We start from the raw sequence: 24832 nt of genomic DNA, 5'->3' as shown, positions 1-24832 counted from the left end.
CCCGCCAAACAGCTCTGTACTGAACGGAACAATGTATTAAACATGTGTGTGTTCCTGTGTGTGTGTGCGTGCATGTGCGTGTGTGAAGGGGGGAGGCAGCTGAAGTGTTTGCTGTGGTTTGTTAGGAGGGCTGACTGCAGAGTGTGTGAGATCATCTCAGACAAAATGGAATTCAAAGGCATTCATGAAGTGAGTGTCCCGCGTAACAGGAGATATTTGAGATATGTGAGTGACAGGCTGAACCACACAACTGCTCTAACCTCGTGCACTTCATTGAGAAGTTTCCAGCTCTCTCTCTCATTCTTCCTCAAGACCTGGCAATAGAGCAGATGTCGGTTGCCGTATCTGACGTGCCTACAGGCTGTCTCCTTGGTAGATTCACAGGAAAGAACTCCATGAATTCACACAAGCAGGAAACCACATTGGGGTAATTCTCTATTCAAAGGACTTAGTGCTCAAAAGCAGCAATCCCTCCTGGGAAGTCCCTTCCTCTCTCCAGCTGAGCTCTTCTGAAAACCATCTGTGCTGAAGGGAGGAGGCAGGAGCAGCAGGGGCCCTGGATGCCCAGGCCTCTTCTCATTCAGTCTTTAAAACTAGCAGAGAATATCTTTTCTGGGGGTTAAGGCCCCAGCCAGGATGCTGCTGCCCCCTGCGTACAGTCTTCTCAGAGCTATTCATCATCGAGTTACCAAGGCTTATGCACTGGGGTTCTCCCTCTCTTGGGGCCAGAGTTTCACAAGAAGTTTAAGCTTTCCTTTGAAAGCAGAGTCATTTTCCGCCCTTTATTCCTCGCTGGTTCACCACCTAAGATCAAGTTCAGGTCATATCTTCTCGATGAAGTCTTCCTTGTCTCATCTTCCTACTCTAGTGTGGAATGTAATTTTCCCTCATGCCCCCATCAAAGCTCGCAAAGAGCATTGTGATTCAGACATCCCTCTGTCCCCTGAGGGACTTAACTGTTCATTCTCACAACAATGACAAGGAGGGCACATAGCATATGGGAGGTATTCAGTGACCGCCAGCGCCCAGGCGACACTTAAAATGAGAGTTTTGAAAGTGAAATCCTTTCCAAAACCACAACTGAACCCGGTGGTATAGGAGGTCTTTCTGTATTTGTGTTGCTTTCATTGATCATTAAAGAAACTGTCTTGGGCTAGTTGATAGGGTAGAACTCAGGTAGGTGGTGAAGACAGAACAGAATTCTGGGCAGAAGGACAGTGTGGCAGATGTCATGATTCTCCTGCCTGAAATGGACACTGGCTAGACTCATGCTGGTAAGCCATAGTTAAGTGGCGATATATATTAATGGAAATGGGTTAAATCAAGATGTGAGAGTTAGCCAATAAGAGGCTAGAGATAATGGGCTAGGCAGTAATTTAATTGAAACAATTTCTGTGTCATTATTTTGGGTGTAACCTAGCCGGGCAGCTGGGACCAAAAGCAGGCCCTCTCTTCCTGCGACAACCCAGCGTAAGAACTGAGGCAGAAATGAAGCCATCTATCCCAAGTGGAGAAAAAGTGAGGTATTCTCCTTGCCAGAACCCTGGTAAAAGTACACATGCTTATTTTTTTAGGTCAAAGACTATAAAGAAACAAAGAGGTACACAGGATGAATAAGCCTAAAATTCTAACTACAGTACAGCACAAGGAATTAAGGTGGTGAAATCATACCACATTTTGAATTTGTGTGAAATATGTAGATTTTCACACTCTTATCACCAAAACCAAAAAAACAGGGATAACTGTAATGTCATAGATGTGTTAATTGCCTCACATTATGGTTACCTTCTCATACCTATATATAAAATCAGACTGTATTCTTTACATACGCAGGATAAATTTAAGTTTAAAGAGCTACAAATTGAGATGAAAAGAGACTTGCATATCTTCCAAAGAATTTGTGAGATTCTTTTCTTTTTATGATCAGGAAGGTAGAAGAAGAACAGAGGGGAAAATGGTGTCAAATAAAACATTAACATATAGATGATAATTACTCTAAGCATCAGAACCATTTCTTGGAATAACAAAGAGAAGAGCTGGGAGTGAAAGGTCACTTTGGACACAAAACTTGTTGTAGCTGATTTTTCCCTTCCTTTGATGCTTAGCTAACATTTGGGCTGTGGTTACATTAGAAGGGTAGCAGAGAAACATCTGAGCTTCATTCTGGTTAAGAGAAAAGTGGCCACTGATGGAGCTGACTTGGCTCTGTCTACTTGACCGGGTGCAGCCTGGAGCTGACCTGGTACCCACAATTGAGCATCTGTGTTCTCCTGTCTAACAAAGATTTTCACAAAACACTAACGAAGACAAGGTCATTCTGTGCCCATGGTGGGGCATGACAGAAACGAGACAGTTTCATGAGCATGCCTGCAGCAAAGACCCAAACATTGTCCGAACCACAAACATACACAAATATCTCCTTTCCCTGGACAAGGTGAGTGAAATCTATTTCTTCACCTTCATCCACAGTCCATTTTCCCTACTTTGATGAGATTTATTAAGGTACACTCTCAGAGTGCCCTGCCTTCCTGACAGCAGTCATCTGGAATAAAGCTACCCCATGTAAGTCCTCAATGCTGATTGATAATTCTGGGATCTTTTTCGAACTCTCTTACTAAAGAGCCTTGAGTTCCCCACAAGTTGTATCTACTCTAAATCAACAAGCAACAAATCCAACATATTTCACAACGGTGAACATTTTGTAGTTCTCTGGGAGGTATGGACACTTCTTTAGCAACTTTATTCAGTCAATTGCACCAAAAGTCAGAATTTAGACTAAAGTATTAGATTCCTTGGAAGAAATACTATACTACTATATTTTTTGTCATAATTTGTCCTACTTCAGTTAAAAATGGAGTCAATAGACATTCCCAGAAGAAATGATGATGGAAAATTATTAGTTCTGGATTTTATTTTAAAACTTTTAAAATACATTTTGGTCATATTCTTTCTTCTTCCCTAATTCGTCCAAGATCCTCTCTACCTTCCTACCTTCCCAACTTTATGCTCTTTCTCTCCTCCCTAAAAGAACTTAGAATAATGAAAATAAAAATGAAAATTCAAACAAAGCATTAATAATACAAAAAATACCAAAACAAACAACAAAACCCACCTCTAACCAAGAACATATTTGTAACTGATGCCTGCTGGAAAATGGAAAATAAGTTTTGTTTTGTTTCAACGAAGGGTCACTGGGGTATATCAACCACATTCCATGGCAGGATCCACATCAAGGAGAAGTTGGTCAATACAAAATAGAATAAATTATTTTTAAGGAACAATTGAGCTTTCTGTTTCCTTGCTCTCCTTACACAAGAGAGAAGCAGCCATCTGCATGTGGCATTCTGTAGTGTCATGGTCCATGTCCATGTCCACAGGAGCAGCATATTCCCCCACATCCTTACTCATCCCCATGATCTCTACCAGCTCCTGCATGAGGATTTCTGCGGAGCTGTCACAATATTTCTCTTTCCACTAAGATTACCAGAGTGCTTTTTCTTTTCAATTTCTTCTTGTGTTGTATAATGTGACAGGTTATTAAATCAATTTCTCTTCCTCTCTTTAAATAACACACAGCATCAAGTACAGCGATCCTTCAGAATTAAAGATGACAACTAAAAATGTTTGGATTCATCATTGAGCTATAACAGACATATATCCAGCCCACACTTTGTCAACGCATACACATTGTATATTACCAGTGTATGGGTTTGTTGGATTTTAATTATATAAGAATTTTACTATAATACCAGCCATATTTTATTTTATTAATAATCAATGTACTTCTTGACATAAAATCAGTTTTATAAAAAGGACAGAAATTGGTTAGAATCACTTAAGTGAGCTCAAATCATGTCAAACTAAATGTGACAGTTAATCTCAATTGTCATTTTGACTAAACCAAACAATACCTCTGTCAGTAACACATAGCTCTAGGTCTCTCTGGGAGGGCACTAAGAGACACACAGATCATGAGGGTCCTGGATTAAAGATTAATCCCTTGACAGATTCATAATGTGTTGGTGTAGGGAAATGGTAAAAGAAAGTGGGACCCATACGGAGGAAGTAGATCACCCTGGGTCTGACCTCAGGTCTCCATCTCACGGGGCACCTCCCTGTACTCCCCCCTCTTTGTCTGCTGGAAGACTGCCATGGAAAAGTTCCTTCACCTCAAGCCCCTACTACCATGTGGGGTAGTAGTCACAGGGTCAGAGACATGGAGTACAGTGATCATGGTCTGCACCTTCTGAAGCCATGAGCCAAAGCCAACAATTCCTCCCTTACATTGGTTACTCTAAAACTGCTGTGACTGGGGCAAGAATATCTGCCACCCTGGAGATACTTTAAATATTCTTTAATTTACCCTCCTGCATCTAACTTTGCTAGTAGGCATACATTGTTAAAATCACTTCAGAGAGAGACTTAGGTTATTTTTAAAGTTTAAAAAATGAGTATATTATTTGACATAACTTCTCACAAGGAATCACACAGCTTCATAGATATTAATAATAATATTAATAATAAGTTAATCCATAACTATATGATATAGATCGTTTTACCATCTCCATTTATGAATGAGCAAATGCTGGTAACTTACTTTTTTACAAGACCTCATAGACAGTAAATAATAGCTCTAGAGCTCAAACACATACTGTCTCTGCCAGAACTGAACTGTACCAGCGTGCTATATTTCTGCAAACATTAAAAACTGCATTTCCTGCTGAGATTTTTTTCTGCAATCCCAATCCAAAAGTGACTCACTCATCCCCCAATGCTTCTTTCATTATTCAACCTCACAGCTCTCGAATCTCTATCAGCTCCTAAGCTTTTCTCAGCCAACCAGTCAGTACAAAGCATAAGGGTTGCTTTTACAATGAAGTTCATGTTCAATTACGCTCAACTTCTCTGCAGTTACTTCCTGAGCCACAGTATCACAACTCTCAGAAGGACAAATCCAAGGGCCACCCAAGCCCTCTGCAGCATTTGCATCGGTGCACTTTCTACCACAAGCAAGTGTGGAATAAGGCACGTTTCTATTCCAAGCTCTCCAATCCTGTTGTGAAACAATTTCCTGCCAGTTGAAGTATTTGGCTGAGGTCCAGGAAGTAAACACAACTCACAAGTCTCAAGGAGATTCTTACAAAATTAGAAGAAATTTACAGGACTCACAAGGCCCCTCTCCAAGGTTGTATAAGCAGTAACAACTGCTGGGCGAAGAGGCAACACAACCAATTGAGTTGTCTGTAAGTCATGTAGATACGGCAGGAATGTATCCCTGGTTAGCTGCGACCCATTGTGGTGGTTTGAATGAGAATGGCCCCCATAGGTCCTTATGTTTGAATACTTGGTCCTCACTTTATAGAATTATTTGGAAATAATTAGGAAGTGTGGCCTTATTGAAGGAAGTGTGTCACTGGGGGTGAGCTTTGGGGTTTCACAAGCCCATGTCATTCCCAGTAGCACTTTCTCTCTTTCTGCCTTGTGCCTTTGGAACCAGATGTAAGCTCTCAACTACTGCTCCAGCACCATATCTGCCTGCCTGCTGCAATGCTCTCTGCCTTGATAATCATGGGCTCTAACTCTCTGAAATTATGAGGCCCAATATACATTTTCTTTTATAAGTTGCCATGGTCATGGTGTCTCTTCATAGCAATAGAAAAGTAACTAAGACATAACTCCTATTGTGGGGTTTTCATTAATGCAGTTACTTGCAAGTCACCTAATTTCTAAGTAGATTCAATAAACTCATTGGTTCTTTAAAGAAAACTTGGACAGATTTTTTTCTTTGGTCTGTCATATTGGTGCCCTGTTTGAGGTGAAAAGATATTTGTTCACATCTTCCCAGCGGGGAAGGAAATCACACAACACATGGACTCCCATTATATATGTAATAAAATGCTCCAAAATCTCTCCCACTGACAACAAGGCTTTTTATGATCTGATGGTTGCCAACTCCAGGATAATTTTCTATTATTTTTCTTATCTCATTGACTTCAAGCCACCTTGCCTTCTTATTGCTTGGCAATGATGGGGATGAAGATGATGAAGGTGATAAGAGCAATTGGCATCAGGTCTGGCCTCTTATTAAACTTTTATGTACATGGTACAGTAATATTGACTCTAGATTCAATGCTGCACAGTGGGTCTATGGTACACCTATCTGGTATAACCTCAGATGGTCCCTTGATACAGTCAGACAGCCTGTGGCAGGGCTTCAGCCCTCACTTCTGTCAGAATATCATTCCCAGTATTTAAGTGACTGATTCTTTGCCCATCGGGGCAAGTAATTCGAAAAGAAATGGCCCTTCTCCCAACAAAGCTTGTCCTCAGGGTTAGGGATATCATTTAGAGGTTGATTATAACTGGTATAGGGTTGGGGGTTGGGGTGGAAATTTTGTAGGATCATGGATCTCACACACAAAAAAGGAAATTGAATGGGATAACAGGTAGACTAGTGTTAGCTTACTCACACTAATAATAATAATAATAGTGAGTAATAGAGTGAACTATTTATAGACAATTTTTATTGGTTTAGATTCTTGTATATTGATACAAATTCAAATTATATTTGTTATATTGAATATGCTCCTATTTATGTTTACAATATTTGTACACCTATAAAAAGTTATTTTGTCAGATTGTATGCATGCATGTTTATACCTCTGTTTTAGACATTGTGTATATTGACATAATTTTAGGATGTATTTATCATATTGCACCATATACTTCTACCTCTGATCAATATACTTATACTTTGTTTACATTTTGAGGTCGGTGTCCTCATTTGCTGCACAGTTGTTTAAAGATTGTTTAACATTCTGATATGAAGTCTTAGTCTTTAAATTATACAAGTATTAAGTATTATAGGTCAATAGTCATCCATGTTTGTCAAACTTATATTAGACTAACCAGGTTCTTTATATGTATAAATATTATATTTTGGATAGATAAGTAATCTTCAACTACTTTAAAGAACAGTAAAATATGACATTTAAATAATTTTTGTTTCTGCTAATGTGAGACAAGATTGCTCCTGGCAGCACCAATCTATTTCTGAGAGAATGTTAAGCACCAAAAACACCCACTTGAAGCTTGTTTTCTTCTTGGCAAAACTAGCCTTTGGGCAAGGAACTGCCCATGCCTTGACCACTGACAAAATGCAGGGTGTATGGACTAGACAAGCAAGATACAAAACAAAAAACAAAAAAAGACTACTGAACCTTGCCAAGACAGGGTAAGATGATTTTCAAAATTTTCCTGCCTCTGAAAATGTCTGTCAGTTACTCTAGGCCTTAACCAAAGTTGGTTAGTCCAACATTGCAAATGAGACTTTGTGTGATTGCCTAAGTGACCAATTGTCTCTGTCATCTACTGCACATTTTGAAAGTTGTTTGATTGCATTTCCTGCCTACTCAAGTAATGTTATTTCCCTTCCCAGGTCTTCAATGGGTTGAAGACTAGACAGTCATAGTTACTTTCCTCTTTTGACTTAGCCAAGTCATTTCTAATACAAGACTTAGACTCCTTGGGATAGAAAAATTATTGAAACATTTAGCATGTGTTTCTTGCTTAATATTGTTTATGCTTGTTGTAATTCTAATTGTTATACTTGATATTTGTTCTTATTGTATATAGGTTTGTATTGGGTTTGGAACTCTCTTATTTAGACAAGAGCGACAAGTGATGGGAAACCTCCTTCAGCCAATGGCCTTTAAGTTGTTGGACCAGGTTGGGCATGGCCTTGAGTACCAAAAAGGGGCAGGTCCACCTACTCACTCTCTCTCTCTGCCCGCTCACCACACCTGGTTGTTGGATTCTGTTCCTATTCCCCATTGTGATCTATGAGTTCCCCTTTAATAGGGAACCCCTTATTATACTCTATTCAGAGCTAGTGTGGATTCCTGTATTCATGTTTTCCCCCCACCCTCTGATGCACTCTCTATTATCTGTGTATGAATATTATGTCTTCAGGGAAGTCCTTCTTGACTACAGTGTTAAAATCAGTTTCATATCACTCTCCATCCACTTTCTTGCTTTAGATTTTTATCAGCATACTTACCATTTTCTGATAATAGATTAGACATTTATTGCATATTTCCTATTGTCTCTGGAAAAAATTCTGAGACCATGTTCTTCCCTGCTGTATGTATCCCGATTCTTGAGAAAAGTGTCTAGGACATGGCAGGAACTGAATATATGTTTGCCAAATTAAACAAACAAATAAAAAGAGTTATTTACCCATGTAGTGGACTGGTAGTTAAATTATGGCTCACCTAAAAGATGAATTATTTTATGCCATTGAGTTGTCGTATAGAGTGCCTATTTGAGTAGTAAAATGTAGTTTTATTTAAACAGAAGACTCTCAAATAACCAAAATACACTTCAAGAAATGTTCAACATCCTTAGTCATCAGGGAAATGCAAATCAAAATGACTCTGAGATATAATTTTACCCCTGTCAGAATGACTAAGATAAAAAACACTGATGACAGCTTATGCTGGAGAGGATGTGTAGTAAGGGGAACACTCCTCCACTGCTCGTGGGAGTGCAAACTTGTACAGCCGCTTTGGAAATCAATATTGCAGTTTCTCAGAAAATTGGGAATTGATATGCCTCAAGACCCAGCTATACCAGCTTAGGCATATATCCAAAGGATGCTCAATCATAACACAAGGATACGTAGTTGCTCAACTATGTTCATAGCAGCATTATTTGTAATAACCAGAACCTGGGAGCAAGCTAGAAGCCCCTCAACTGAAGAATGGATAAGAAAAATGTGGTACATTTACATAATGGTATATTACTTAGCTGTAAAATATAATGACCTCATGAAATTTGCAGGCAAATGGATGGAACTAGAAAAAATCATTCTGAGTGAAGTGACCCAGACCCAGAAAGACAAACATGGTATGTATTTACTCATAAGTAGATATTGTGAGTAAAGTATAGGATAAGCAACCTACGATCCACAGCCCCAGAGAGTCTAGATAGCATGGAGGGCCCAAAGAGGGATGCATGTATTTCCATGGGAAGGAGAGATAGAAGAGATCTCTGGGTAAAGCAGGGAGTAGATATTGGGGTGAAAGTGGGAACTTGAGGGAACAGGCTAGGCAGACTGGGCTGTTTGCAGGAGGTAGTTGGGGAGAGTAATGAAAGAGACATCTTGATGAGGGGGGCATTTCCATGGTTAGGAGAAACCTGGTGCCAGGGAAACTTCCAGGAATCCACACTGATGATCCCAGATAAGACTCCTAGCAACAGTGGAAAGGGTGCCTGAAGTGGCCATCTACTGCAATCAGATTGGTGACTCCCCTAGTGGTTATCAGAGAGACTTTATCCAGTAACTGTTGGAAGCAGATGCAGAGAAGAGCCAAGCACTGGGCCAAGCTCCAAGAGTCCAGCTGAAGAAAGGGGGAAGAGATTGAGTCAGGGAGGTCAAGGTCATGAAGGGGAAACCCACAGAGTCAGGTGACCTGAGGTCATGAGAGCTCATGGACTCTGGAACAACAGTTAGGGAGCCTGCACGGGACCAACCTAGGCCCTCTGCATATGTGTGACAGTCTTGTAGCTTGGTCTGTTTGTAAGGCTTCTAGCAGTGAAATCAGGACCTGTCCCTGGTGTTTAGCTGGCTTTTGGGAACCTGTTCCCCATGCTGAATTAGCTCACCTAGTCTTGATGCAGGCATGAAGCTTGGTTCTGCCTCAGCTTGGGCATGTCATGCTTTGTGCTAGCCCATGGGAGGCCTGTTCCTTTCTGAATGGAGACAGAGGAGGAATAGATGGGGAAGGGGTAGATGGGAGGCAGCAGAGAAGGAGAGACAGGACTGTAGCCAATATGTAAAATAAATTACAAAAAGTCAAATGTCAATAAAATAAAATAATAAATTTTTAAAAAAAAGAAAAAGAAAAAGAAACATGTCATTTTCTAAAATGTTAATAAAATAAAAACCCTCAATATAGTATTCTGCTTTGATTGTGATTCCATAGCCATGTGTGTGCTGATCCAGTAAGAAATCAGGACTTGTCACCATGGGCACCAGCAGAGGAGGGCTCCTAAGGTGACTAGGGTTCTGAAGACAGAGGATTTAGCAAGCAGGATCTACTACAATGGCCACCTGCTCTTGGAAAAGTGACCATGGCATCTCAGAGTCTCAGTTTTCCTATCCATGAATATGTGATTGAAATTGCAGTACCAGTCTTGATGGGTCAGATTTGATGAGAAAAACAATAATGACATGTCAAAGGGCTCCCAGGAACTGGTTCTATTTCTTCGTTTTTCTTATATCCAGTAGTGATAATACATATGTACATGATCTTAAAAGCAGGAGAGAGACTGTAATCCATATTTTCTTCCTCTCAATACTTCTTGAAGTTGTCCATTGTCTAAGCTGAATATTCAGGGTAGAAAATGCATCCTTTCACGAACTCTACACGGACTCATTCAAGGTTCCAAGAGAGTTCTCTAAAGAGGAATGGAGATCTGAAGTATGACTACATCCCTCGTACCCACACACTTTAAAGCAATCCTGTTTCATATGATAATAAGATGAAATCTTCAGTCAGCTGATACAACGAGGTATAGCCCAGGGCTTTATTATATGGGAAAACTTAGCCTTTCCCATTAAAGAGAGGGTGCACATCCTTATCCTGGGCCTGTCCTCAGAAGAAGTCCACATACAAATGCTCCACCTATTAGTGCTGGCTTCCGGTGTGGGTGAAGTCACTTGTAGAGAAATTGAAATTAAATCATGCCTAGTCCTTCAGTCTTCACTGCTACAGTGCTAGGCACTGTGAAATAGGAATGAACCCTACCACTGTGCCCTGTCTGACCTCATCCTAGAGAGTCTATTTAAGCTGTTTCATTCCTGGGTACTTGTTATACAATAGTAATACCCGGAGGAAACTGAAGGAAGGGAATCTTCAGCAGATAAAGGATAAAATAAATTCCTTACACTGCAGCCTCCTTGCTCAGAAATTGTTTTGAAAAGGTTAACGCTGAGCAAAGTAGGAAAAAGAGTGTCCGATCCTCCTTTGATACACAGTTCTAAGCTGTGATCTCTCACCAAGAACTTGCCTATGTACTCAAGAGGAAAAGATTCAGGACTAAGCTGTTAGGTGAGAGGGAGCTGTCAAAAGAAATCAAGTGTTTGAAAATAGGATCCAAGATAGGGAGTTGAAGATTTCCAAGCTTCAGTCAAGATAAAATATTTAATTAGCCTGTAAGCTGACCCCAAGAACATCTGGAGCTTCCAGAAGGCAAGAAATTTTCTTGTCACTTGAAAGTCTGCCAGACAGTAGAGGTCCGTGTTGGTAAAGAAGCAGAAATGGGAAGGGAGGTTATCAGCATGGCCTCTCTGAGATTCCAAGCTTACTGATTAGAGAATGCAGAACAGCAGAATGACTGTCAACGCCTATTCATCTTCTTCAGAACGCACAAAGTGAAGGGGATAGGGAGAGCCAGATAATTCCCCACCAGGGAGCCAAAACACATCAATCAGGTGATTATTCAGGCGTGTGGCTGAAACTTATGAAACTGTTAAATCTTCTTATAGCAAGGTCTCTTACATCATAGAGACAATAGGACCAAGAATTCTTGGGCTGGACAACAACCCAAAACATTGCCTTGGGCATTACACACATCTAGATGTAAGCATTACAAGATAAGTATTTCCATATTTCTATACAGATATGGAAGCACACACACAGACACACACATGCATACATACCCAGTTGCTGTGGGACAATGGTCTGTACCCTGTCACTTGTATTTTAAATAAATGCTGATTGGCCAGTAGCCAGGCAGGAAGTAGAAGCAGGGTGACCAGGCAGGAAATAAAGACGGGACAATGAGAATTCTGGGAAGAGGGAAGTTTCAGTCTGCAGTCATCATCCAGACACAGAGGAAGCAAGATGTGACTGCTTTGCAGAAAAAGGTACCAAGCCACGTGGCTAACACAGACAAGAGTTATAGGCTAATATATAAGTTATAAGAGTTAGTAAGAAGCCTGAGCTAAGAAGCCAATCAGTTTATAATTAATATAGGCCTTTGTGTATTTCTTTGGGACTGAACGGCTGAGGGACTGGATGGTACAGAAACCTCAGTCAACACCCAGTGCCAACTGAAATGTAATATTAGTTTTCAAGAGGTATCAGTCTTCATGAATTATCTCCATTAAAACAAAATAGTATCTGAAATCTGCCAAGTGCTCAGTGTGCATCAAGTACTATGTTAAGCAATTCTTAAGCATTATAACTTTCACCTGGACAGCAACCTTACTGTTTCTATCATTGTGTGGATGATAAAAATGTAGGCCCAGGGAAAATCGTGAGTTTGTATAAGCTCATACGGAAACCTGAAGTGATCTGATTCTAGACTCTGTATCTTCAGTCACGTCATTATCTTGCCAGCCCAGTTTTCACAACCACTTAGAGATAAGGTCACATAAGCAGCTCACAGATGATGGGGACTTTTCCAAGGTTACACAGTGTATCTGTGGCAGACTTCTGCTTCATTTTATACTACCCTCAGATCAAGCAAGGCTTCTAGAATTCTCTGAATTGTCCAGAAAGATAATTCAGATTGGGCTGAAGTCTGATGGTCTGTGCCATAAATAGTTGAATTGTGAGGTAGATCAGCTTTGAGTTTAGATTTTTCCTCTGGTGTTCTTTCTGGAGTTCTCCAATGTTATTTTAGAAATGAAACTGTATCTCTTCCCTTTAAACCAAAATTTTATATATTATGCTTAATAGCTTAATATATTTTAGTAATATAATACAGAATTTCTGTCAATTAAATATAATATCTTAATGGGCACACAATCTGAGAGTCAGTGGCTTCAAATGTGGAAATCTAAGCATTTGTGTTAAGTGAACTGATTTTTGATAAGGGGCCAACCATTCACAATGGAGAAATAATAGCCCTGTCAACAAATACTGTTGTCAACAAAAAAACTGGACATCTACAGCAGGAGAATGAAATTGAATCCTTAGTTAACATCTAAGAAAAAATCAACTCATAATGGATATAGACCTCAAACTCTAAGTTTTTAGTAGAAACTTAAGGGGAAATTTTAGAAACTTAGAAGAAATCTGGGAGGATTTTTTGGTATTAGCCTGGGCAAGGATTTGCTTTGGCTTTCACACCAGTCATATAAGCAACCAAAGCAAAAGGAGATGAGTCATGTTGTTCAAACTAAGACATTTCTATACAGGAGAGGAAACAGTCAGAAGAATGGAAAGACTACTGATAGAATGGGGAAACGTGTTCATGTCACTTACCAGGCAAGGAATTCATTTCTAAGGTCATTAGGGATTCCTAAACTTAGCAGCTAAACAAAATAATAACAACAGAAAATGAATAATCTGATTTTAAAAATAAACAATGTACATGAAATTGACAGGTAGAGGTAAGAGCCAGTGGCTGGCTGGTTTGCTTTTCTGACCTTCAGGTTGAACCCCAATTTCTGTCTCTGAATTTGTCTCTACCTCTTTCTGAAACAGCAATCCTGCCTCCAGGAATATCAGAATGAGAGTGTCTGAGAGATGTCTCCTACCATTTTATACTCTTCTCTAGGGCTGAGATTAAAGGCATGCACCATTGGGATTAAAGGCCTGCACTACCCTGTTTCTATGGCAAACTAGTGTAGCTACTGGGACTAAAGGTATGTGTTACCACTGCCTGATCTAGTGTAGCTACTGGACTAAAGGTATGTGTTACCACTGCCTGATTTGTAAGGCTCTACAGTGGGTCTGTTTTACACTCTGATCTTCAGGTAAGCTTTATTTATTAAAATATAAATGAAATACCACTGTATTCCACTATATTTCCCCTTTTTGCCTAAAATAAAAATAAGGCTATAACTAATTTAAGAAAATTCTTGTGTGAGGGTCAAATGTCATCAAAAACATAGAAAAGGACAATATTATGCTTATTGCTAGGGGACACAGAGAATATATGGTGAATTTCTGTTTAAATTATATAAAGTAGCAGGTATATTAAGTAAATTAAGTTCTAGAGGTGAGTACTAGCACATAGTGCCTGTGGTTAGTTACAATATTTATAAAATTTTGTTTCAAAATGAATCTCATATTGTGTTTACCATCATAAACAACAAACAAAACCAAAGCAGCATATGGAGCATAAAGTAATAGGTACATTTATTAGCTAGATTATGGGGATATTAGCAAGCATGCCTAATCTTATCAAAGTATCTACATTGATTATATGCAGTTTTTATATAATAGTTAGACCTTAATAAAGTTGAGAATAAAAATTAAGTATGACTTATTTGCATTGTATATATTAAAATATATGTTAGGAAATGTTCTATATGTTAGTTGGGATAATGTTTTCATGAGTGCACATTTTGTCAAAATTAATCCAGGAAAACAACTGAAACAGGAAGTATTTTATATGCAAATTGTCTCATTAAAGTTGATTTTAAACAATTAGGTCTCAGAACTACGTGTTGGAGGAGAGAGCCGGTTGTTTGTCCCCAGCTGTTTAGCCCCAAAATAATCACACAGAAACTGTATTAATTAAATCACTGCTTGGCTCATTAGCTCTAGCTTCTTATTGTCTAACTCTTACATTAATTCAACCCTCTTCTTATTAACCTGTATATCACCACATGGCTGTGGCTTACAGGATAAAGTTCCCAGTGACTGTCTCAGGCAGCAGCTCCATGGCTTCTCTCTGATTCCCCCTTTCTTTCTCCCAGCATTCAGTTTAGTTTTCCCTACCTAGCTAAGTTCTGCCCTGCAATAGGTCCAAAGCAGTTTCTTTATTCATTAATTGTAACCACAGCATAAAGAGGGAAATCCCACATCAACTACTCTTTTGGGATCTGTCAACGTAGCTCTGTTCATGAAACAGCCATGGCTCATAATCATTCGAAGTATGAAAGAGCCATGATCCACAGAGTTTATTTCTACACACAGTAAAGAGATCACTAAAATAGCATGTCCCATCACCCACTCTCTGGGACATATGAGGACTCCTATGCCCCCTTCTGTGTTGCTGATAGGGAAGCTGCAGCACATGGGGATCGAGGCCTACATCTGGATAGGTGGAAGTAGGGAAGGAGAAAAGAAAATGAAAAGTAGTGGAGCTGAGAAAGGTTGGAAAGACAGGAAATGTGACGATGTGAGAAAGGAAATGAGCCCTTCCCCTAGGAGTCTGCTTGAGACCCTCACCATCTAAGAATCAGGAATTCTAGCCCAACTATAACAGACTGTAAAAGTTGCCAAGACAGACAATATTTTTCTCATATATAGACATTTTATGTTAAAATAGCTATGAACTAGGCTTAGGGCTTAATGTATATGAACTCACTCTTCTCCCAGATATTCTCTGGGATGTTCACAAACAAGACTATTACAGTGATGATATACTACTATCCTGCATCCCTGTGCCCTAGAGTTTGACCTTCTCCACTGTAGTCCTATCAGGTGCCCATCAAAAACCAACCTGTGCTCTCAGTTAGGTCTTTTGACTATGTTTTGATGGCAATAACTTCAAAAGTCACCAAAATGGTATCCATGGCTACTATAAAGCTAATGAATATACATGAAATTGATAGATTTCTTCTTTGAGAAGCTCACATCCATTCACTTGGGGTATCTTATTCCTCTCCCAGAACTTCTTTTCTCTTAACCCTTCTGTGTATACCTTTTAATAAACTCCCAACTGTGTGTTACAGTGGCTCATCCTGAATTCTTTTTTGGCTGAAGCCAAGTATCTTGGCTTTGCATTGGTAGAAGTCTCTGAAAAAGAACTCCCCGGGCTGTGTCAGAGGACAGTTTGTAGATATACCTACATTCCTGCTTAATCTGAAAGAGCAGCAAAATACTGATCAATTTTTAGTATCACCCTGCAAGAATAAGAACAAATCAAAATCAAGAACTATTTGAACTTTTTCTCAAGGTCTGTCTGAGTCTCCAGTCCTCTGTCTCCAAGCCAGTGAGTGTAGACAGAAGTTTCTGTCCTACCCAGTCCTAAAGCTGTTCAGTTCCAAAGAAATACACAGAGGCTTATATTAATTATAAACTGTTTGGACTAATAGCCTAGGCTTATTATTAACTAGCTCTTACAGCTAAAATCAACCCATAGTTCCTATCTATGTGTAGCCACATGACTGGCTACCTTTTCTCAGTGAGTCATTCTCATCTTGCTTTCTCTGCATCTGGCTCTGCCTTTCCTCTTCCTAGAATTCTCTTAGGCAGGTCATCCCACCTATATTTTCTACCTGACTACTGGCCAATCAGCATTTTATTAAACCAATATGAGTGATAAATCTTTACATCATACAAGAGCATTGTTCCACAACAGAGTAAGTGCTGCTGGACAAGTACACATTTAGGGACTTGCATCTTGCTTTCCTCATGGTACTCAATACACATTGTGCTTAATTTTAATGTCTATGATACCTTCTCACTGGGCTTGTATGAGAAATAAATTACATAATGTAAGCAGAGATTGTGAATATAAAGGGCTATCTGCATAGGATATCAACATTAATAACAACCTTATGTCAGAGTTCACTAATGATGTGTTAAATATAATAATGCTAATTATTTCTAACTGTTACTCCCAGCTAATGTCAAAGCCCAGGATTCACTGAAACATATTTTCATATGGAATTGATCCAAGGGTGATGAGTCCTGAGTTGCTCAGCCTCTCCTATGAGCCCAATAATCATATCTTCAAATTAAGTATAATTTTCGAAGTCTGCAATGCAATTTGGGTTTCCCCATGATAACAAGTTCTTGCCATTCATTGAATCTGGGCCCAAAGCCACACAATCATCAGCTTGGCCCTGTTTCATGGAAAACATCCAATGCTGCCTAGAAGGAGAGCCTATGTTCTGGTGAACAGAGAGAAAACCTTTGGGTCATAAGTATCTGCCTTTCGGCTCTCTGGGAAGGTTTCATTTATCACACCTGGTTAAAATGTCTAGTTCCAGGAGGTAATGAATGCATAGGCACTTATAAGAGACAAGAAGGAATTATTCCCACACCTCATCAGAAGCTGAGAAAATGTACATTTTCATTAACTATATATGTTCATCTTGGTGTGGCTAATGGAGACTACAAAAGAGGTTCTAATAATGGGTATGAACCAAAATTAAAGACATGAAGCATGGTCTGAAACTTACCAATTCTGTGATTCTGTACATAGGAATCTCTCTGACCATCAAGGTTCCCTCCAGGAGATGGCCACAGAAAAGTACACCCTTCAGTATATCTTCCAACTGAGTTCAGCTCATGCTTGCTGGCCCCCACTAAACATGTCAGTCTCTCCTCTAGCATAGATGTGAGGATGCAGAAGTCACTTTTAGAACTTGCATCAGAAAGTAGGTGGTGTCACTAAATAACCGCTCACCACTTGGTAGCTGTAAATGATTCTCCAAGTGGGTGGTTGGAAGGTCTATGTGTGGTCTACTTGCCTCTTGCGTCTAAAATACATTTTATGTTCTCTTCTTTCAAACTTTGCTAGCAGACTTCCAGCAAAGTTTGTCCAATAGAAGGAATTGGTGGGAGATGGGAGAGCAACAAAAAGGGAAATGACAAGTTATCCCCATTGACTTCAAGAGGGCTTCTCCAGCCCTATGTGCTTCACCACTGTTTCTCCAGTTTCCAGCAGGTAGGTCCTTCCTTCATCCCCATCTCCATGGATACAGCTTCTCCTTTGTGATGTGCCTGCTTGGTTTTTTTTAATATTAAACTCTTCCTTTTGTTCCTCTTGTCCAGGGGTAGACTGGTACATTTTTACTAACCAAGTCTCTGTTTTGTTGATGCAATGAATACACACTGGCCCAAATGGTTTCTGAGTATTTTGACAACTTTACAAGTTTGTCCTAACATGCCACTTTTACAGTCCTAAGCAAAGTACCGATTTCTTGGTCCTTATCTCAAAGTTACTTCTCATCCTTTCTTTAGTTTTAACTTCTTCATCAATGATCATTCAAAGTAAATTCTGGCAGCTGCTTGGCATGGGATCTGTTTTCCTCATTATCCCAATGAGAGGGAAGTCATTCCTAGTACTGTAAACCCAGTCAACTACCTGTGGCCAGAGAGGTCATGTACTCTAGAGAAGCACTGACTACTGCCACTTTCTTAAATTAATGTGATTTGTGACTGTGCTTAGCTTTTCCTTATACCAGAGAAAAGTGTAGCTTTCATCCCTAATCAAAGACTCCTCTTTTCTGCAACAGGTGGAGACTATTACAGAAGTCCACAACTGGCAGAAGGGCAGAGAACAAGGAACTGGAGAGTACCCAGCCCTAACAGATACTTCTACAGCACAATCCATACACCTGTGCCTCAAGTAAAATAATGGAGGAGGGAAAAGGAGTGTAAGAGCCAGCAGACCAAGATGCCTAAGGCTAGATAGTGTCCCTGAGACACAGCAGGTAAAATGCTCTCCAACAATATGGTTGTCTGACTAGACTGGCGTAATAATAATACCAGTTGACATGTCAACTAGAGAGCAGAAATCCCACATGGTCCTACTGCTAGATGAAAGAGATACAGGTGGTCAATGGCTGCTGAGAAAGGCTGAATCAGTTTCTGGCAGAGACAAACTTGGTCATAGGTTGTCCAATGCCAAGTGGCCAGTTCTGGACACATGTACATATGAGCAATCCTATATGGACTCGGTAGGTCATATACACACATACACACACATGAATGCATGCACACACACACACAATATGTATATATGCAACAATAGTAAAGAAGAGGCTATGAATTGGGGAGGGAGGGGAAGACATGGGAGGAGCCGGAGTGATGTAAACGCGGTGCCCATGTGTGAAGTTCTCAAAAACTCAAACAAAATAAACCATCCTATCCTCCATCCCACCAGTTCTATTTTGATAGCATCTCTTCTAGGAACCCATCCAAAAATAAGTGAAAAATTTTGTGCACAAAGATGTTCAGCCTGGCTTTACTTAAAGGACGGCATTTCAAAAGGCAGTATCAAAGTTAAGAAATGGGACAGCACTTTAAGTGAATCTATTCAATAGGATATTATGCAACTTGAAAATTACATTTATCAAAGTTGTTATAATATGGAAAAGGCATATACTTCTCGGCAGTAAAATCAGAAAAGAACATTTTTTACATGCCTAAGAATCATGTCAAAATAGAGCCTGTGAGATGGCCCAGGGGGTGAAGGCACCTGTCACAGAGCAGGACAACTTGACTTCTATAACGAGAACCCAAGTAGAACAAGGCAAGAGTGAATTTCTGCAACTTGTCCTCCGACCCTCATACGTGTGTGGCAGGAATGTGCCCTCACCATCAGCACAAACTAAATAAGAAAATATTAAAAATGAAAATTTTCGAAAGGTTTAACATAGGTGTGTCAGAAGAGAAAAATAGAAAAGCTATATATACAAGAGTTGACAGTAGTTAAAGCATAAAAGGTGTTTTAGAAGCCAATTTATTCTCTGCTAATTTTCAAAAAGTGACTTTCCCCTACTGTACTCATTCCATTTAATTTTGTTTACTTAAGTTTTTTTTTTAAGGCTCACCAACAAGATCTATAAGATCTTCACTTAGGAGAAAAATATGCCCCGACACATAAAACCCCAGTGAACGAAGGTTTTGCTGTTACAATGTAAGAGTTAAGATTCCCATCCGCTTGTCATCCATTCTCCATGCATGGTTCCCCTCACCTGGATCCCATCTGCTCATGAACAGCTATCAAAACTGCCTTTCAGTGAAGTGGTTGCTAGCATAGGCTTACAGGAGTAAATACATTGCCTCTCCAAGCTTATGGGGCTCCTTCCTACCATGTAGGGGATGACTGTCCGCTGGAGACGCTCCGACCTGTTCCTAAGCAGATGAAAGGAGGGAAGGCTGCAAGGATGATCCTAAGAGATTGCAAACGGGTTGGTTGATTTGGGGTTGATCAAAAGACACAGTGTTGGGCAGGGATTTCCTGCAATGATTAACTGAGAGAGAAAGTCCCTTCCTCAGGATCTGTACCATCCTTTAAAAGCAGCCCAGATAAGAAGGAGATCCAAGGAGAAAGAGGGCTGTTTTTGTTCAGCTGCTTACCTTTCTCCTAAGGCCACTGTGTGTGTCTGTGTTCTGTTGCTGTGGCTGTCATTGTCTCCTGACACTGGAACCCAGATTCATTTGGGTTCAGTGAGGACAGAGGGAGGGCGAGTGACTCTCCAAGATCAGGCTTTCAGTGTCAGAGTGGGACTGACAAAATTGAGGCTGCAAGGAACTACTGGATTCTCGATCTTTCTCCAGTGTGAGGACAGACATTGTGGGATGACCCAGAGTATATAGTGGAAGCCAATCTAAAATCTCTTTTTCATACATATTCATCCTGTTGTTTTATGTTCCTGTAGAGAACACTGACCCATGCAGCATATTTTTGCTCATGTGTAAAATTTACACTTGAACATGCACACACACACACACACACACACACACACACACACACACACACACTCCACTCAGAGGGGGAGGAAAGGAAGGAACCACAAGAATTGTGACAGAGGAAATGGAGAGAACCTTGTTGGGCACTAATAAGGGAAAGCTACAATAGTATATAATGTGGTGGTTTAGTAAGAGCAGCCCCATGGACCCTTATCTTTAAATGATTGGTCATTAAGGGGTAGAGCTACTTGACAGCAATTAGGAGGCGTGGCCTTGTTATAGTAGGTGTGGTTTTGTTGGAGGAAGTGTATCACTGGGAGTGAACTTTGGGGTTTCAAATGCTCAAGCCAGACCCATTGTCTCTCTCTCTCTCTCTCTCTCTCTCTCTCTCTCTCTCTCTCTCTCTCTCTCTCTCTCTCTTGCCTACCAATGTATATGTAGAATTCTCAGCTACTTCTCCAGTTCCAAGTCTGTCTGGGTGCCAACATGCTTCTCACCATGATAATGGACTAAACCTCCAATTGTAAGCAAGCCTCCACTTAAAAGATTTCCTTTATAAGGGTTGCCACAGTCCTAGCATCATTTCACAGCAGAAAACACTGTCTAAGACCACACACACACACACACACACACACACACACCCTTAGTTTGATCATTTACTGGAAAAAATAATAAAACTGTAAAGAAAAATGCTTATTTAAAACAGGTGTTTAGATGCAATATTTTGATTTATAAATAAACAATACTAGCAAAAAATATTTCCATCTGTAGAACTCAACCTTTAGTATTTCCAAATATTCTACCAAAGACTATACCAGTTTCTTCAGTAAGTTTGAAACAGCAATAAAATCTTTGAGCTGTGGAGCTGCCTGGTTTTAAATACTGTCTTTTGCCTGCACAAGCAGAACAGTATTAGACAAAGCCATAGTCTTTCTGTCCATTTTGTTTTGTTTTGTTTTGTTTTTCATTCAGAACCTGGAATTACTACATCATGTCACTTACAGCCTTTGATAAGTCATTGATATAATATAATTCACATTATTTTAAGTTTCACTCAAAACCACAAATGCCAGATGATGCATCCCTGTATGGCAGTCATCTCTGCTCTTCATCAAGTACCGTCATGTCTACATGAACATCTATCAGCATAGCATCTAGCTAAGCCAGTCCGCGGGATGCAAAGAATCAGACTGCTGTTCTTCCCTGGGTCACTGACTGACTAGAGTCCAACAGGCAAACAAACCACAAAAAGATCAAATCCTTCCCCAGACAAATGAAACAAAATACCAACTCATCTCTTGACAAATTGGAAATAACCACTCGCGAAGACTAATTTATAGCAAAAACCTTTCCATTCTCACGACTACCCAGTGAGCCACTGGGCTCTAGAGTTTTTCAGGGCTCAATTCCTTCCAACAACACTTAATGAACATGATACCCCACAGTTCCTTCCTTCTTTCTCCCACATCCACTATCCCAGTGAATCTCTTCACTACCAAATCCCCTCAGGACTTACACACACACACACACACACACACACACACACACACACACACACACACACTTCACTTTCTCTAGTCCCCAACCAACTCAGATTAAGGTTCTATACCCAACATAGCACCCCAGTGCCATGGACTAGGAATGATTCCTCTGGGTCTTGAGTTCTTTCACTGTCACCTGGTTCTGAGATCCACAGCACCCCTGAAAATTTGGGCCATTCCTCACAGACCTGTGATGTGGACAGCTTCTTCAGAGACCTGACCTCTAGCCTTGGCTCATTATGACCAATATCCCTGGACCCCAGATCCCAGGTCCTCAGACTGTGGGCCAGGGTCCAGAGATTTCACAGGACTGGCTTGCTTATGCCTTTCACCTTTGACTCCTCTCTCAACATAGAAAAACATATGCCCTGTACCAACCCCATCAGAGAAGTTACTTCTTTCTCAACTTCCCAAATGTGCTGCCTCAGAAAAATGAGCCTCCTTCCTCTCACTCCCAGGAGTATGCTTATTAATATTGACGTTTATATAATAATTAGTGGATTCTGCCTTGGCTCTGTGGAGCTAGGTTTTATAGCATCCATCGTGTTACTCCAGTCCAGGCTGGGTCCTGGATGCAGGTGTTTCTGACCTGTTAGCATTTTGTTGATAATGGGTATAGGACAGAGTGTGTTATAGTTATCACTCAGTAGTTATCGTAAACATCCTGAAAATTTCAGGCTCACAAATTGTCAAAATATCACAGTTTCAAAACAGCCGTATTAAAACATCATGAGATAAACAGAAACATGATTCTATTTCAATTTTTTCTGGAACTTTCTATCTTTTTGGAATAAACCAGCTCAAGTCAGGGAATGTTTTTGTTTTGTGTTGTTTTGTTTTTAAATTGAACAGATAATCCAGCCAGACTTCTGTCTGTCTCCGTGGGCAATCCTACCTCGAACCACTGCCCATGAGATTGCATCTTGAGGATGACGCAGGGGTCCGGCTTGGACAGAGCATCTCTGTCAGAAATCCCTTTGCACGCCACACGCAGTTCGACTTTGGTCAGGCAGGGGCTGTTAAAGATTCCCAGCGTGTTGGCAGCTGACTCATAAATGTTGCTCATCTTCTTCATTCTGTGTTAGGGAAAGAAAGAGAATAAAAAATGACATGCCAGTCACTGCAGTGTTTTTCAAAGGGGAAGTCCTCCCCTTCCCGCCACAGACCGCCATTCGGGAAACCTGTTCAGCACCCACTTTCGAACATTGACAGTCTTCATTATCTCACTTTCCAACTGACTAGCCGAGCAGGTACCAAACAGCCCTTCCTGCCACCACCAAAATAAAGCTTCCCAAACAGATGCTGGCACACTTGGCTAACATCAGCTTTTTTTCTGGTATGATTTGCAGATTTACACAGTGAAAATTAATCCATGAAATAAAATTAATAAATTAGTGAAACAGACTGAAAAGCGCAATTCAGATTTATAGTAAGTAAAAGATTTATGTGGATTTTTTTTTTACTGGTCTTTCAGCTCATCAACTTCATCGCGTTGTATGTATTATTTTTTTATAATGTGTGTCTGTGAGCGCAGGTTCAGGTTCACCATGCAGCATGTGCAGAAGTCGGAGGACAACACTGCGGAGGTGGTTCTCTCCTTCCACATGTAGAGAGGTTCCAGGAATAGAATTGAGGTTGGCAGGTTTGACAACAAGCTCCTTATCCAGCGAACCAACTCACTGGCTCCACAAGTTTTTATAATTTTCTAAACTCTAACTCTCCTCCTAAGTAGTGGAGAAGATAAGTCTGTTGTCTTATCTCTGGAAGGAATCCAAGTTTCTGACCTCTTAACTCTAGTTTGCTTTTCTAAAATGCTCTGGCAAGACAGTATCCAAGGAAACCTCAGCATGGGCTTTTCTATCTCAAGTGTAGAAGTCCACTCTCCCCTTCGCTCCTAGGCTCCCAGTTACCATATCAGAACTCCAAATTAAAAAGGGAAAATGAGGAGACAAAATAAAATAAAGTAACCCACAAATCTATGATTCTGAACTCCTGGAAACACCAGACATGGTCCCAGCCCAGTTCAACTTGGTGTCTTTCACAGCAAAACTATGCATTGCTCAGGCAGGGGCTACCCATGTATTTCTCCGGCAGGGGCTACCCATGCATTGCTCAGACAGGGGCTACCCACTCACTCCTCCTCTGAACACAGTAAGCCCGTGAAGATGCTCTTGGGATTAGAATCCTCCCAGCATGCTCTATGCTTCTAGCTTCAGTGGGGGAAACCAGCAATGGTTTCCTAATCTTCATGTGGAGTTGGTGTCTTACAGTGAAATCACGCCTGTAAAGTGAGGGCAGTTCTTCCCTGTCTCCTTCCCTTCCATCACAAGTATTTAGCTTCTCCCTATTATCACCATACTAGTTCAAATAAGCACAACGTGCCACCTTGTGCAGGCTGATGGCCATACCTCAGCCCTGAACATACGTGTGTACACACACAGACACCATTTGTACAGAGACATGAGCACACAAGTACACACCAGTAAAGTTGAAATGAGATGCAGGCATATGTGCATGTTCACCTCTTTACTATCTGTGGCTGAACTGAGTAGCCAAACTAGAGATTACAGAGTCAACAAAGCCTGAAATATTTACTATGTAGTCAGCAAATATGTGCCAACCCCATTTTAAAATGTCAGGTTAAGGTGCATTTGTGATCGAGGAGAATTGCCAACCTATTTTTTTCAAAATTGTCAGGAAATTAGTTCAAGAATGAGAGCAACACTGTCTTCTACCCAGTGAATATTAATAGAGTTTGGGGTATTTGATTTTTACATATTAGAAAATTTAAGCTCAGAGAGGATTGGCTGCTTGCCCGGGTCACATAATTATTCTAATGGCAGAGCTGGAGCTCCATGGCCACTTTCTCTCTCCCAGACCACAGCAAGCAAAATC

The 24832-nt window shown here is 40.4% G+C and overlaps 1 protein-coding gene across 2 annotated transcripts in view; it reads right to left on the bottom strand.

The window, feature by feature from the left end:
* The window catches only part of Cpne4 (copine 4), a 481784-nt gene that overhangs the window by 325072 nt on the left and 131880 nt on the right, over positions 1–24832 (bottom strand). For both annotated transcript variants that reach the window (XM_005368465.3, XM_026789948.1), the window contains exon 2: positions 22833–23013. In XM_005368465.3, coding sequence (XP_005368522.1) covers positions 22833–23012 — 180 coding nt within the window. In that variant the 5' untranslated portion in view covers position 23013. The remainder of the gene's footprint in view (positions 1–22832; positions 23014–24832) is intronic.

The sequence above is a fragment of the Microtus ochrogaster genome, unplaced genomic scaffold (genome assembly GCF_000317375.1).
Source record: "Microtus ochrogaster isolate Prairie Vole_2 unplaced genomic scaffold, MicOch1.0 UNK33, whole genome shotgun sequence".
NCBI lineage: Eukaryota > Metazoa > Chordata > Mammalia > Rodentia > Cricetidae > Microtus > Microtus ochrogaster.
Note: the sequence above shows the minus strand (reverse complement) of the source record. Positions and strands in the feature narration are given on the sequence as shown.